Source organism: Falco naumanni, chromosome 10, assembly GCF_017639655.2.
Source record: "Falco naumanni isolate bFalNau1 chromosome 10, bFalNau1.pat, whole genome shotgun sequence".
NCBI lineage: Eukaryota > Metazoa > Chordata > Aves > Falconiformes > Falconidae > Falco > Falco naumanni.
This window is the reverse complement of record NC_054063.1, coordinates 30,900,848-30,913,310: the sequence shown is the minus strand read 5'-3', so window position 1 is coordinate 30,913,310 and position 12,463 is coordinate 30,900,848. Positions and strand designations below refer to the sequence as shown.

The 12,463-nt window shown below is 38.7% G+C and overlaps 1 protein-coding gene across 2 annotated transcripts in view; it reads right to left on the bottom strand.

The window, feature by feature from the left end:
• PREX1 (phosphatidylinositol-3,4,5-trisphosphate dependent Rac exchange factor 1) overlaps nucleotides 1-12,463 on the bottom strand; it is a 170,268-nt gene that overhangs the window by 43,000 nt on the left and 114,805 nt on the right. For both annotated transcript variants that reach the window (XM_040608692.1, XM_040608693.1), the window contains exons 12-15: nucleotides 10,585-10,688; nucleotides 9,822-9,871; nucleotides 5,380-5,455; nucleotides 223-295 (exon numbers count right to left, since the gene is read on the bottom strand). In XM_040608692.1, coding sequence (XP_040464626.1) covers nucleotides 223-295; nucleotides 5,380-5,455; nucleotides 9,822-9,871; nucleotides 10,585-10,688 — 303 coding nt within the window. The remainder of the gene's footprint in view (nucleotides 1-222; nucleotides 296-5,379; nucleotides 5,456-9,821; nucleotides 9,872-10,584; nucleotides 10,689-12,463) is intronic.

Here is a 12,463-nt window from a genome sequence, read left to right as displayed (position 1 = left end):
ACAACTACTAGCAAGGGGATTCCCTTGGGAAGGCACTAGGCTTCCACATTTTGTATAAACTTAAAGGCTGCTTTTCAGAAGGACCTGCTGTGATGCCTGCAATTGTATATATGTCAGCATGTATGGCACAGCCTACAGAAAAGGGATTTTCAGACAGTCAGCTCATCTGACTGAAGTAAGAGCTCCTTTAATTGGTTGTGGGAAGTAATATTGATGCATTACCATGATGCATGAAGCCGTTATTGCAGAGTCCAACACCCAGTGCGACAGCTTCCTCCCGAGTCTGACAGTCTCCCTAGAAACAAGAGGATAAATATTACATCTCAGACTACTTCCTAAGCTAAATTATTCCACTTCCCCACTGCATAGCTTGGGGCTCTGAAATTAGCAGGATGCTCTTTGTAGGGAACAATAGCAAGAAATTAAAATTGCTACCCGCTGCCCAAATCCCATTTATTCCTATATATAGCATCTCTTGCCTCCTACAGGAACCAGGACAACAAAGACCAGAATTCTGGAAAGTAGTTGTTTAACCCACAAAGGGACATAATAGCATCTCAATGTAGACTTTTCATTTGCAATCAAAGTGTTGGACTTTAGGACCCATTAGCCAGAGACAATAAAACTCATTCTTAAGAGAGAGAAGTTGAGAGATCTTATCTATATTCAACCAAAGGACAAAACCCCTGAGTAAACCCAGTGTATGTGAACTCCAAAGGTCAGACTGGTTAAAGCTGCAGCGGCATTCTTTTCTCACACAGACCTGTGAACAAAGACTTCGGTTTCTCACTACCTGAAGCCTTGAGTGTAGTATTTCAAAACACGTACCAAAGGTGACTTGCAAATTTACCAATTTACCTGAAATGACAGCATTAACTTTTGCATCTATAATTCAATTAAATACAAGAAATGCTTTGTTTTCTCTACATAGCTGCTAATTTGCAGTCACAAGTGAAGACTTTACAAACATGCTGCTTGTACTTCTTAGGCAGACATGTAAGTTCTAAATAGCGCTCGTAAAAATCAGCAGGCACTAATTGATTGGTCTTACTCAGATGAAAAACACTGTCAACACTGGTCACCTGATGCAGGATTACCTGCTTCCCAGCCCCCAGACAAGAGAACCTGGGACCTGCTATCTCACCCAGAGCAGTTGGTCAGCTCATTTCAGCAGGCAGGGGACCTGCTGCTCTGGCAGAGGAGCATTTCGTCATATTACTTTGAGACCTGCTAAATTAGAACCTGTATCCTACACAAGTGTCACACCTCCTTTTTCCCCCTCCATCTGGAGAACTAGATATCCTGAAGCTCTAGCAGCAACTGCAGAGTAGCGTACTGACCTTGTTTTAAGCAAACCAGCCTGCAGACCAAGAGCCCTCTGATCTTGTCAGCAGAACATCAGCCCTACTTCAAGTCCTACTAAGGAGAGCAGTAGCTATTTGCCAGGCAAATACTGGCAAAGAACAATCATTATGGTGTGAAGATACTATTTAAATACAGGATAAACCGGGATCAGCACTTGCCAATCAGCAGCACTACTGGCTCTTGTTGAAGAGACTTTCTGAGAGCAAAAAAAAGGCATGACATTTACAAATGAAGAACTAAAGACTGCTGTCTTAGCAGGAAAAAGACCAAAGCAGTTCTGGAGGGACTGTATAATTATATAACCACGGAAGGAAAGGCAAGAAAAGGGGTTTAATAAACCTGAAGTTTAACTTTTACTATAAACTAATTTCAAGTCTTTCTAAGTCTTTCCTCATTTTCAACATCCAGTCATGTGACAACTCTCAACACTCACTTTGTGCTACTTTAGAGGATAAATGGGTAGTTTATTTTAAAGAGGCTGGGACTTAAAAATGTGATTATTCTTTCAACTGTAAATAAACTGGAGTAGAAATGCCTTCTAATGTTACTCTCTTAACCTTTAGGAATCCACTTTTTTGTAGGCAGCAAAATCTTCGCGTACGAAAGCTCTGAACCAGACTTGACTACTTCCGATGATGTTAACTTGGCCTCAAAAGATTTCATTAGCAAAACAGCATTCTCTAATTATAAAATATAACTTAAAAATAGGTCATTTCAGCTCACCTGCAAGTACGAAATGTTATGTAGTAGTTTGTCCAAATACAATGCAAGCAGTAACAAAAATCTTAAAAAAGAACCACTAACAATCTTGACAGAATGGCTTTCTCATAACTTTTTCATATAGAAATTGGATGGGAAACTAGATACACTAGTTTTGACAAGATAATTTAGGTTTATTCAAATATAATCACTGAATGTGAGTCAGCAGAATTTTAGCAAGTTTACAGACAGTACCATAGTCAAGAATCATGCCCAGAGCACACTATTACTATTATTACTCATAATATAATACAACATTGTGTTATGTATTTATAATATCGTAATTATTGTATTATAATTGTTAATCTTATATTATTTTATGACTATAATTATTGTAGATAATTAATAAATAATTACTTCCACCATTACTATTATTGTTGTTGTCTAGTTCAGCTAATGCCATGATGTCTAAAGCCCTAATAATGGTTATGTTTTATCACAGATAAGTTCTGTAGGTCTGGATATAAATCTTCAGCCAGATGACAGAAGTACTGGTTTAGTGGCAGTTCAGCCTTTTAGTGCACCCCCAGCACCACCTGAGATTCTGCGAAGTACAAGAGCTCTGACATTGGTAAGTGAGGTCTGTGTTACTCTTTGTTTGCAGCCTATCGGTAGTCAGAGAAATACTAGGTTGTAAAATGAAGTTGAGAGGGTCCAGACTCAATGGAAGAATGAGACCCCTCCCCTCAAGGATTACCTCTAAATATATAGAGAGACTATAATATAATTCACAGACACTTTCAGTGTAAATCCATGGATATGGATCAGACAGTTCTCCTTTCAGACTCTGACTACTGTAACCATTTCTCTGTTACATTCAAAGGGTCACTAAAGTAATGCCTACAGGAAACTGATACAGCATTATGGTTTCCAGGATTTGACTCTGTGCCTCTAGAAGAGGCATGAACACTTCCATCTCTGACAGGCACTTATGCTCAGACGTGCTTCTCTCCACCATCATCCCTCATGCTTTATTTTAGTCTCATGCACAACTTCCCTGAGACATACTGCGTGGATAACTGCAATAGGATCCAGCTATTGTGAAGAGCTACGAACAATAAAAAGACATCAAGCAAATTCAGCACTAAATCTCCAAGTTGTTAGGAAATTGCTTGACCACCCGCTCTCACATGCAAAAACTCCCTTACAGTGAATGACCTGTGCTAGCATATCACAGGGCACTTTATTAATAAATCCGACAGTCAGTGATGCTCAGCTCCTGCAGACCCCTGATGTCTACAGAGCCACAAATGCACTGCACATGCAACAATAAGGCCCTGAATGCATACAATACATAGGGGATAACACATATATCACATTTGAATACAACTGTTGAATTGTACACAAGATTAAGCCTCATTGAGGACCCAACTTATCTCTTGCCAGAGTATAATAGCCAACAATTTCCAGATGGGAGGATGAGGGTACAAAGTACAACTGACACCATTTCTTTGATTATAAAAAAACATTCTTACTCTTTTGCTCTGTTCAGTCTTATGAATATTGTAAAGGTCAAGAAAATTAAAAACAGTTTTCTTATTAGGAAGGGCTCCCACTTGCATTTATAGCCTAAATTGCAAACAGAAATGAGAGAAACTATCCTTCAAGACAGTCATCCCTACGTCACTAAATCGAACAGAAACAACAGTCCTCACTTTTTCTGTGTGCCATTTCTAAACAAAAATCACAATGCAAACTGGTTGTCAGAAGCAGAAACAAATACATCCCAGCATTTTTGTGTAACAAGTAGTTATCAGATCGGATACCATAAGCAAGATTTTCAAGAAGAGAAGCCTAAAGTTAAACTGAAAGATAGATATTTGAGCAGTTAAATAAATGAACAGCTGCAAACAGCTGAGTATTTGTTAGCTCCCACTAAAAGCTGTTGTTGGCTAGTATGGCCAAGTATTAATGGTTGCTAGAAGACAGTTCAATGTAGTATGAAAACACCAAGCAAACCTCCATGAAAGGATCTATGAGCAAAGATTGATTTAGCCACACAGACAGGAATTCATCTAAGTCATAGATGGTGATTTAAATGTTTAACAACGTTCTCCTTTAACTGAGCTCAGATGATGTTTCCCTCATCTATGCATCTGTATACACGTACATATGCACACGTATACACAACACAAAAAGAATTCTGTATCTGCCTTTAGTACAGTCTGGTTCAATCTTAACGTAAAGTTCAGTAAACAGGAGAACTAACAGCCACATTAACCTACCAGAATGAAGAAAAATGGGGAAGAAAATGAGCGACCTTTTCCAGACCAAGAGCTGATACTTTACTTTGCTATCTGAGTCTTTCTACTGCCTACAGCTCTATGATTAACTATTATATTGGCCTGATTACATCTCTCTTCTTTGGCAAAAGCAGACTTCTTTTTCCCCCCTCAGCTTTCCATGAAGAAGACCCAGTTAAATCACGTGTAACTGGTATGACAGCCTCAGTACTAATATCCTTGCTCTCCTCTATGCTCTTAACAGGAAAACAATTGACTACTCCATTCTCATTCAGTTATTTGGCACAGAACAACCTTCAATCATATCAATCTTATTAATGTAAGAGGATGTCAAATGCAATTGCAGGAAACGTTTCTGAAACACAACATCCCTGGTTGTCAGAGGCCAGATTCTCATTCAAACTAGCTTCCCTTTATGTCATTTTGGCCATATAGGACTTAATGCGATTGTGAATCAGACCATCATTTAAGACAAAACCAGAACGTACAGTTGACTCTATGACAGTGAGCAACACGGCACACTCTCCCTTTAGATTGCTTTACACCAGCAAAGCTAAATTTTTCATTTCCCAAGCTACAGCTGCTTCTCTGTAAATTACAAGGTAAATGTGGGGATACTACACTTTCTAAAGACATTGGTGTAGTTGGTGTTAAACTCTGATTCCTTTTTTAATAAAATTGTACCACACCTACACTAGATTAAACAAGACCAACACTGCTTTAAACATCTTCCAAAAATCCCAAGAAATAGAAAAGGTCCCCAAGAACCATCAGTTCACCACTCCTAGGGCTGGGAAAGAACTTTATTCCAAAGATCTTTATTCCTCTTTATGCTGCCAAATAACAAGTTTTCACCAAATGAACAATAAAGTGTAAGACTACAAATTCAAAGAATCAGAATATGTTTCATTATGTTGAAATATTCTCTAAATAACTGCATTTTATTTACTTTTAAATGGAACTGAAAAATTAAGCTCCTTGTCAAAGACAGCGGTATCTTAACGTTTCTTACCTGTGCAATAAGCCAATCCACTAGTTTACTTGCAGGGATTACTGATTTGTAGGTCTTCAGGTGGTAGTCGCGGTCTCTAATTAAGAAAGATAATAGAGGGAAAATCAGGACAAAAAAGTAAACACTTCTTTTACACTACAGGTGTACATATACTATTGGGACCTACTATTAACAAGTTGAGGAAAGAAAAAGAATTACAGACAGGTAAAAAAATTATAGACTCCCAATCACAAATAAATAAAAACTAAGAAGCAGATATCCTTGCTCTCTAGAAGAAAGGACTAGTTTTTAAACTTTTTCTAACAACTTGAATTAGGAAGATATTTCAGATCAATACAGAGCAGTATTATTTCAAATTTCTCTAGATGTTGTTTCAAGCCATCTTCAGTGAGCTCACATTCTTGCCAGAGGCAACCAGGGCATTCTTTTTGCAAATGTACTGAGCTGCTGCTTTAACTCATGTTAGAATATTGCCACCATCCATTCACCTGAAAATCACATTCTTCTGGCTGGAAGTCATCTTCTAGTTTCCATCCTAATCCATTCACGTCCAGTTTACTGTTACTGGCTCTGTGGCAGCCCCATCTATAAGCTTAAATAATTCTTCTCTAGTATTTACCCATCAACGTATTCATCAACAGTGACCCTACATACTCCCTCCCTGCCCCTTCCTTGTTAGGCTCACTGAATTAAGCACCTTCTAGCCTACTCTGTCAAGACAGATTTTCCTGATTCTCTGCACCTGCTCAGATTTTACTTCCTTTAGCAAAATATCACAGAGTAGCCAGATACAAATAGAGCACACAGTGTTCTTTTATGGCATTAGACAATTTCAGCCATTGTAAATAAAAAAAGAAGTGGTGTATTTAGGTCTTGTAACACAACTTGCACCATCGCACACACAGTCCTTGTAGACAGCAGCACTGTTCCTGAAATTAGGAAAAGAAACCCTATTGTAACTTGCTGCTTTTCGCAGTTTTCTTCCATTCCTCTTCTCAGAGCCATGGAGATAATTGATGTTTTTAGTCTTTCATAAAATACTTCTAAAGAATTTTGATACAAATATAAGAGGACTATGTGGCTTAGGACATTGGGCTCAAACACCTTTCACCTCCAGGTCACTGGATTTAATCCAGCTCAAGAGAGAATGAAAAGCTCTTTCCATTTTAAGGCTGTTTACTGGCCTGTGTGAATAAAGTTTCATGGTCTCGATCCAGTTCCTAGCTCCACATCACAAAAGCCATTACCACAATTAATTTGCATTAATTGGCTCACTCTTGTTGAGAGTCTCAGTAGAGAGGCCAAACGCTGAATGGGCTATGAAGAATTAATTCCTCTCTCACCCTCGGAGGTGGTCCTTCTATTTCAAGCCTGAGGTCCACTGGCATGACTGTGGAAGCAAACTTTCACAGCCACTGTGACTGTTTCACTGTCCGGATGTATCTATACGGCAGCTCAAGAGAACACTTTTCTTCAGTTCTGTCAAATCAGCCTCTTTCATTAGCACCACATTATTTGACTTTTTTTTTTTTCAAAAAATCTAACATCAAACCACCATCTAAAATTCATCGTGCTCATGTTCCTTTCACTAATCATCTACAGATACAAACACATTGTGACTGGCTTTTGTAAGTAAATGCAGCAGAAATGCCTGTGTGTTTGCAGAATGCAGGGTGTGAGAAATTATAAAGGAAAGCAGGACTTTCAGATCTTGGGAGAAAAAATACCCAAAATAAAACAAGCAAAAAAAACCCCACCAGCATTTCCAGAAACATGTCCTCAGAACAAGAGCTTTTCCTCATAGTGCTTACACACATTTTTCAGTTTGTCTTCCAGTAATGTTCTAAGCCCAGCACAAAGCTGTGGGAGTATTCTGGGCAGTTTTTTCCCCCTCTCACACTCTTATCTTGAGAAAATGTGCTTTTGAAATGTCAGAACAATAAAGGAAAGCATTAAAATATTGAGTACGAATGAGTAGGGGTTTCCGGACTGTGAGAAGCAACTCCCAACGTTTTCATACAGATGCTGACATTGAGCTAGAGTTTTGACTGAGCTGGCATCAGCATCTTGGTCCAAGGCCTAGTCTTTCACTGCTTGTACTTAAATGCTTGTCAGGTATAAATATTTCAACATTAGTTCACTGACTTTTCCCCCCATTTCAATCTAGCCTGAACAGGAGTAGAGAATGAATCATAGAAAGTTATCCAGAACCATGAGCTACAGGTGAATAGTCAAATATGAATGTGGGAACCATTGAAATTTTGGCAGAATCTTGCTGCCTCACAGGAGTTAGAGGAATAAAACGTTCTTCACTGGGTCTAGCCTATCTATGTACTGAAGTACTGTCCATCACACATGTAAGTGGGAGCAAGTACTCCCACCCTCACAACTTCCCCAAAGTAGATCACGGATGTATTCAGAACCTTCTCCACATCTAAGATTTTTTTCCAAAATGTTTTACTTTTTATATATCAACCCCCAAAGCAGCATGCTTTATTTCCAGCAGGGTATACCATCTTGCCCTCAAAGTACATCAGTGTAAGAGTTTACTTAAAGAAAATTATAAAGGCAAAGGCTACATGGGAACTCCCAGGTTTCCAGGGAAGATGACTAAGTAAAATTATGTCCCAAGGTTGTCAACCAAGTAACCGAATTTTGAACTTTATAATTCCTCCAGATCCTCTTGGCACGTGAACCTGCTACTCCAAGCAGTTTTCCCGATTTTCTAGAAGGAAGATTGCACCAGAAAAAGTAGGCTTCATCCCCTTGCTAGCATGATTGCAGGGATCAGCAGTCTGAAAATGCCAGATAAAGCAGCAGGCCAAAGGCACAGCACAAAGTAAGAAGTTTTGCACAACTAACTTGGCTAAAAGCTAGTTCATTTAGGCTAACATTAGGCTTGTCAGAAGCAAAAAGACATGACAAGAAGAGGATGACAGCCTAGGAGATACCAGTTTTCTAACAGGGACATAAAAGGAAGAGTAAGTAGGAAAGAGAATGGTGGGAAGAAGAGCCTAAACATACTGAGAATGTTAAGCCTATACAGAAGGATCCTAAAACTTCTGAGAGTCTGCTATTTTTCACTGGTCATACACAGTTTAGATTCATGCAGTCACTAACACAGATGAATCCTGATTCTATTACAAAAATAGCACACTGATAGAACACCACAAGACAGGTCTATGGTAGTTATTTTGTCCTTGCTGATTCCCTAAAGTGTAAGACTACACCCCTTTCAGTTTGTGGGTACCCTGAGGTCAGTGAAAATTTTTAAGCCTCACTTACCTGCTCTGCATGTGAATTGCCATCTTAAGGGGTGAAATGTGTATGTGCAAATACACGCATGCATATACATAACCATGCTGCCTACCAACAGCTGCCTCGTGCTTTCCTGCTCTCTCCATACCCTTTAGGCAGGTTAACTGAAATCCGTACTACTGTACAACAGTTGTTCTGGAGAAAAAACCCTAGAGATCTAATTAGGCAAATTTATGACTGATTAACTGTAACTATCTTTGCAGCTCCTTTTAGAATGACAACAGCATCTCAGTGAAACATCAGCTGTACAAGCTGGGGACAAAAGGTCAGTTTTATCGAATTTGGGACTCCAGCCATGCCCACCAAAGGCTTGTTTTTCTTCCTTATCAGTTTTTTGTATGTAAAAATTAAGTACTCCTAAGTGAAAATGCCTGATTTTCAACCACAAACACCTAAACAGAACACCTACATGGTTCAGGGTGGTTTCCATTATAGGCCAGAAATGTTCATCTGATGTCACAGTAAGGCAACAACATCTGAAAATCATCTCCTGGGATCTGGGAAGAGAGTTAACTAGCACTTGCAGATTATCTCAAGTCTTTAGTATTTATTTATACAGATCCAAGTACTGAAGATTTTGCCCAAAATTGTCAGGGTTTTTTCAAATTACAGCTTCAGGTTTTATTCTACTTCAGATTAGTTTTTGTTTGTTTAGGGTGCTTTGAATTAAAGAATCCTAGCATCACACTGGAATATGTTTACATTATTTTAGCATCTGTTTACGTTTTCTATAATCCAAATAATAGAGCAGCTACAATCACGTCACACAATCTGCCCTGAATCAGTAGTCTCTTATTAATCACACCCACTTTAACTCACATAAAATGCCAAAGTAAACAAACAAACTTTTGTCATGCTAACAGCTCTCATGAACTAATAGAGGAAGCAAATGTCAGGAAGACTATAACACTAGCCTTTCACTCTCCCAGAACCCAGTTCCAACATCCTCCAGCAACAGTACAACTAAAGATCTAAACTGTGGAAATAGAAGGGTAGTGAAAGAGACAAGAAGATGCAGAAAATTACTGTTCATAATAAGAAAGAATACAGATTTCAATAGTAATGTGTCATCCTTTTAACAAAGCCAGAAAATATATACAAGGGGATCATGAAGGGGAACTTACTTTACCACTGGAGTATAAAGGCAGTGTAGTCGGCAGTAGAGCCTCACACCCTGAAAAAGGAAAGATGCATGGTATTATCAGCTTTTTCCTTTTCAAAAGAACACTGACTAGCTAAGGCTGGCAAAACCTGGACACTGATGTCTCTACTTAGCTGGAATTATCTATTGATTAACTGTTTTTCAAAACAGTTCCCTTGTCCTCTTTGTCAAACAAATCTTTCTTCTTTCCCTGCCTCCAGAAGCCAAAAATCTGTACTTTTATCTCTAATCACCTCCATTCCAACATTTTCTCCATTAATCCTTCCTCACAATTAACCCATGAACTTTTGTCCATAAGAAGAAATCCAATTTATTAAAAGGTATGTGGGCAGATACGGGATCAACAGAACTAATTCGACATATAATTATCAGGAACAGCAGTTAAATATTGATCTCTTCTATCTCCCTGAACCATAATGCCCAGATTTTCAGCAGACATGCAGTATTACGGCTTGCTGTTTTCTTTTAAGATCTTTTGTTACTATATTAGCATTGTAATCAGCAGTCTTGGGTGCAGTCACAACTGCATTGTTATTTATTGCTAAGCTCTGCTTCCTCTCCCTGGGGTGAATGTATGTCTTCTATGGCATTAGAATGGATAGCTTAATACAACAAAGTTTAACAGCATTAGAGATCTCCTATATGACAGGTCAATGACATTCAGAGGCAGAGCAAACTCTTTTAATGTAAATCACAAGGCTCCAACTAAGAATGATAATACAAACCTTGGACATGATGTCTTCCAATTCACTTCTTGGCTTGTACGTTCCATCATCATAGCGAAATCTGTACATCACCTGCTCATTCTTAAACTGGTGTTTATCTGAAACTAAAACACCAGTATGATAAATAAAATCAGTCTTTTCTCCCCTGTCATGTTCTTCATAGGCCAGTTGGCACGTCTACACCTAAGTATTTGCTGGTATCTATCACCTCCTGAAGAGAGGACTCAGCTCTTCAAATTTCCCCTGTGTACATACATGGTTATGCGCATTTCTGAATAGCCCCACCAACAAAAGCAGTCTTCTAAAACACTGCAGCTCCAATAAAATTGGAATTTCTTCCTTTTGCACCAGATTCAATTTGCATAAGGCTTTGGAAACAGTCCTAGTGAAGGTAATTGGAACCGTCTGACTTTTTTCAATAGCTTTTGAAGGAAGTGCTTGCAAATTCCCACAATAGTTATTGCAGCACTGAAGTAATTTCTGCAGTGGCCTAAAGTTCTGCAACTCCAAAAGGAGAAGCATGCTGGTGGGAGGAACTACAGCTGTTAGAGGTATTCTAGGGGTGAGTTCCCTCTAGAAATTAAGTAGTATTATTGAGAGATTGCTTTTTCATCCAGAATAGCCATTCCACAGCAGGGCAGTTAAAGTCTTATTAGGTACTGCTATATACTGATGGGCTTTGAAGACAAGGACACGAAAGATGTTTCAGTGTGTTAAGGAACCATTTCAAAAGAAGCATTGGCCAAAAGCAGAAAAGAGTTAAAAAGCATATCCAGTGTCAAACAGATTTATCCAATGCACCAGACTGGAAGAGGGTTGAAGTCTATATCCAATTATACGTAGGTTTACCTGTCTCTGTTCTAAGGTAAATACTTTCAATAGAGCATGGAGGTGGGAAATCCTCACACCAAAGATAGTAGTTTAGTAACTAGTAGAAATCATGTTTCACTGATTCATAAGTAAGTGGTAATTTTAAGTAAAACTGTTCAAATTCAAAATAAGTAATAAAAAAATTTCAAAGTAATAAGATTTTAGTGTGTAGTACAGAAACACCATTGTTCACAGCCTAGTTTAATGGAGACTAGTTACAACTGTGTAAAGAAGGAGAAAATCTAGAGAAGAGCAACCAAAGCAGACAGCAGATAAGGTGCTGTAGCTTAGCCACTGTCATCTTTCCTGCCTTTGCCAACGTAACAAAATCATGGCCAGATCTTTGTGCTGGAGCGGCCCTGAATACTTTGGATGCAGTATTTCATAGTGTAGGCACAGCATCTGATGAACTGAGAAAAAAATATGGATTTACGCTGTTTAAGATGCATCTTAGCCTGAGTTTCATTAACCTGAGAAAACTCATTGCAGTGGATGGCTAAAGATAATTAAACTGTATTAAGCAGATGCAGAAGTACTAGGACTCGGTTGGAGAATTAGTCTGCCTTGCAGAGCGGGCACGGTAACAATTTAGAAGCCAGAGAGCAGAAATTCTTAAGACCTTCCCTCATTACATAGGGCATCCTGGTCTTTAATTAAGATTCCTGCTTTTGGTGATATTTTTCCTTAATTTCACAGAATAAAAATTTGCAGGATCTGGTGTATATCCTTTTGTAAACAGTGGAATCTCTAAGCTGCGTAAGCTATTGACTTCTTTCAGTGTCTGTATGCTCTGGATTTTGTATTTCGAAATCCAATTTAGGATTGAGTCTGCAGAAAGCATCTTTTGTATCTGGCGCACAGCAGATCAGGTTCTGATCATTTCTGCTCTCTGTGACAGCTACCAGAACTTCCACATCAGCAGTCCTGGTGTCCTGGTTTCAGTTGGGATAGAGTTAATTTTCTTCCTAGTAGCTGGTACAGTGCTGTGTTTTGGATTTTGGATGAGAGT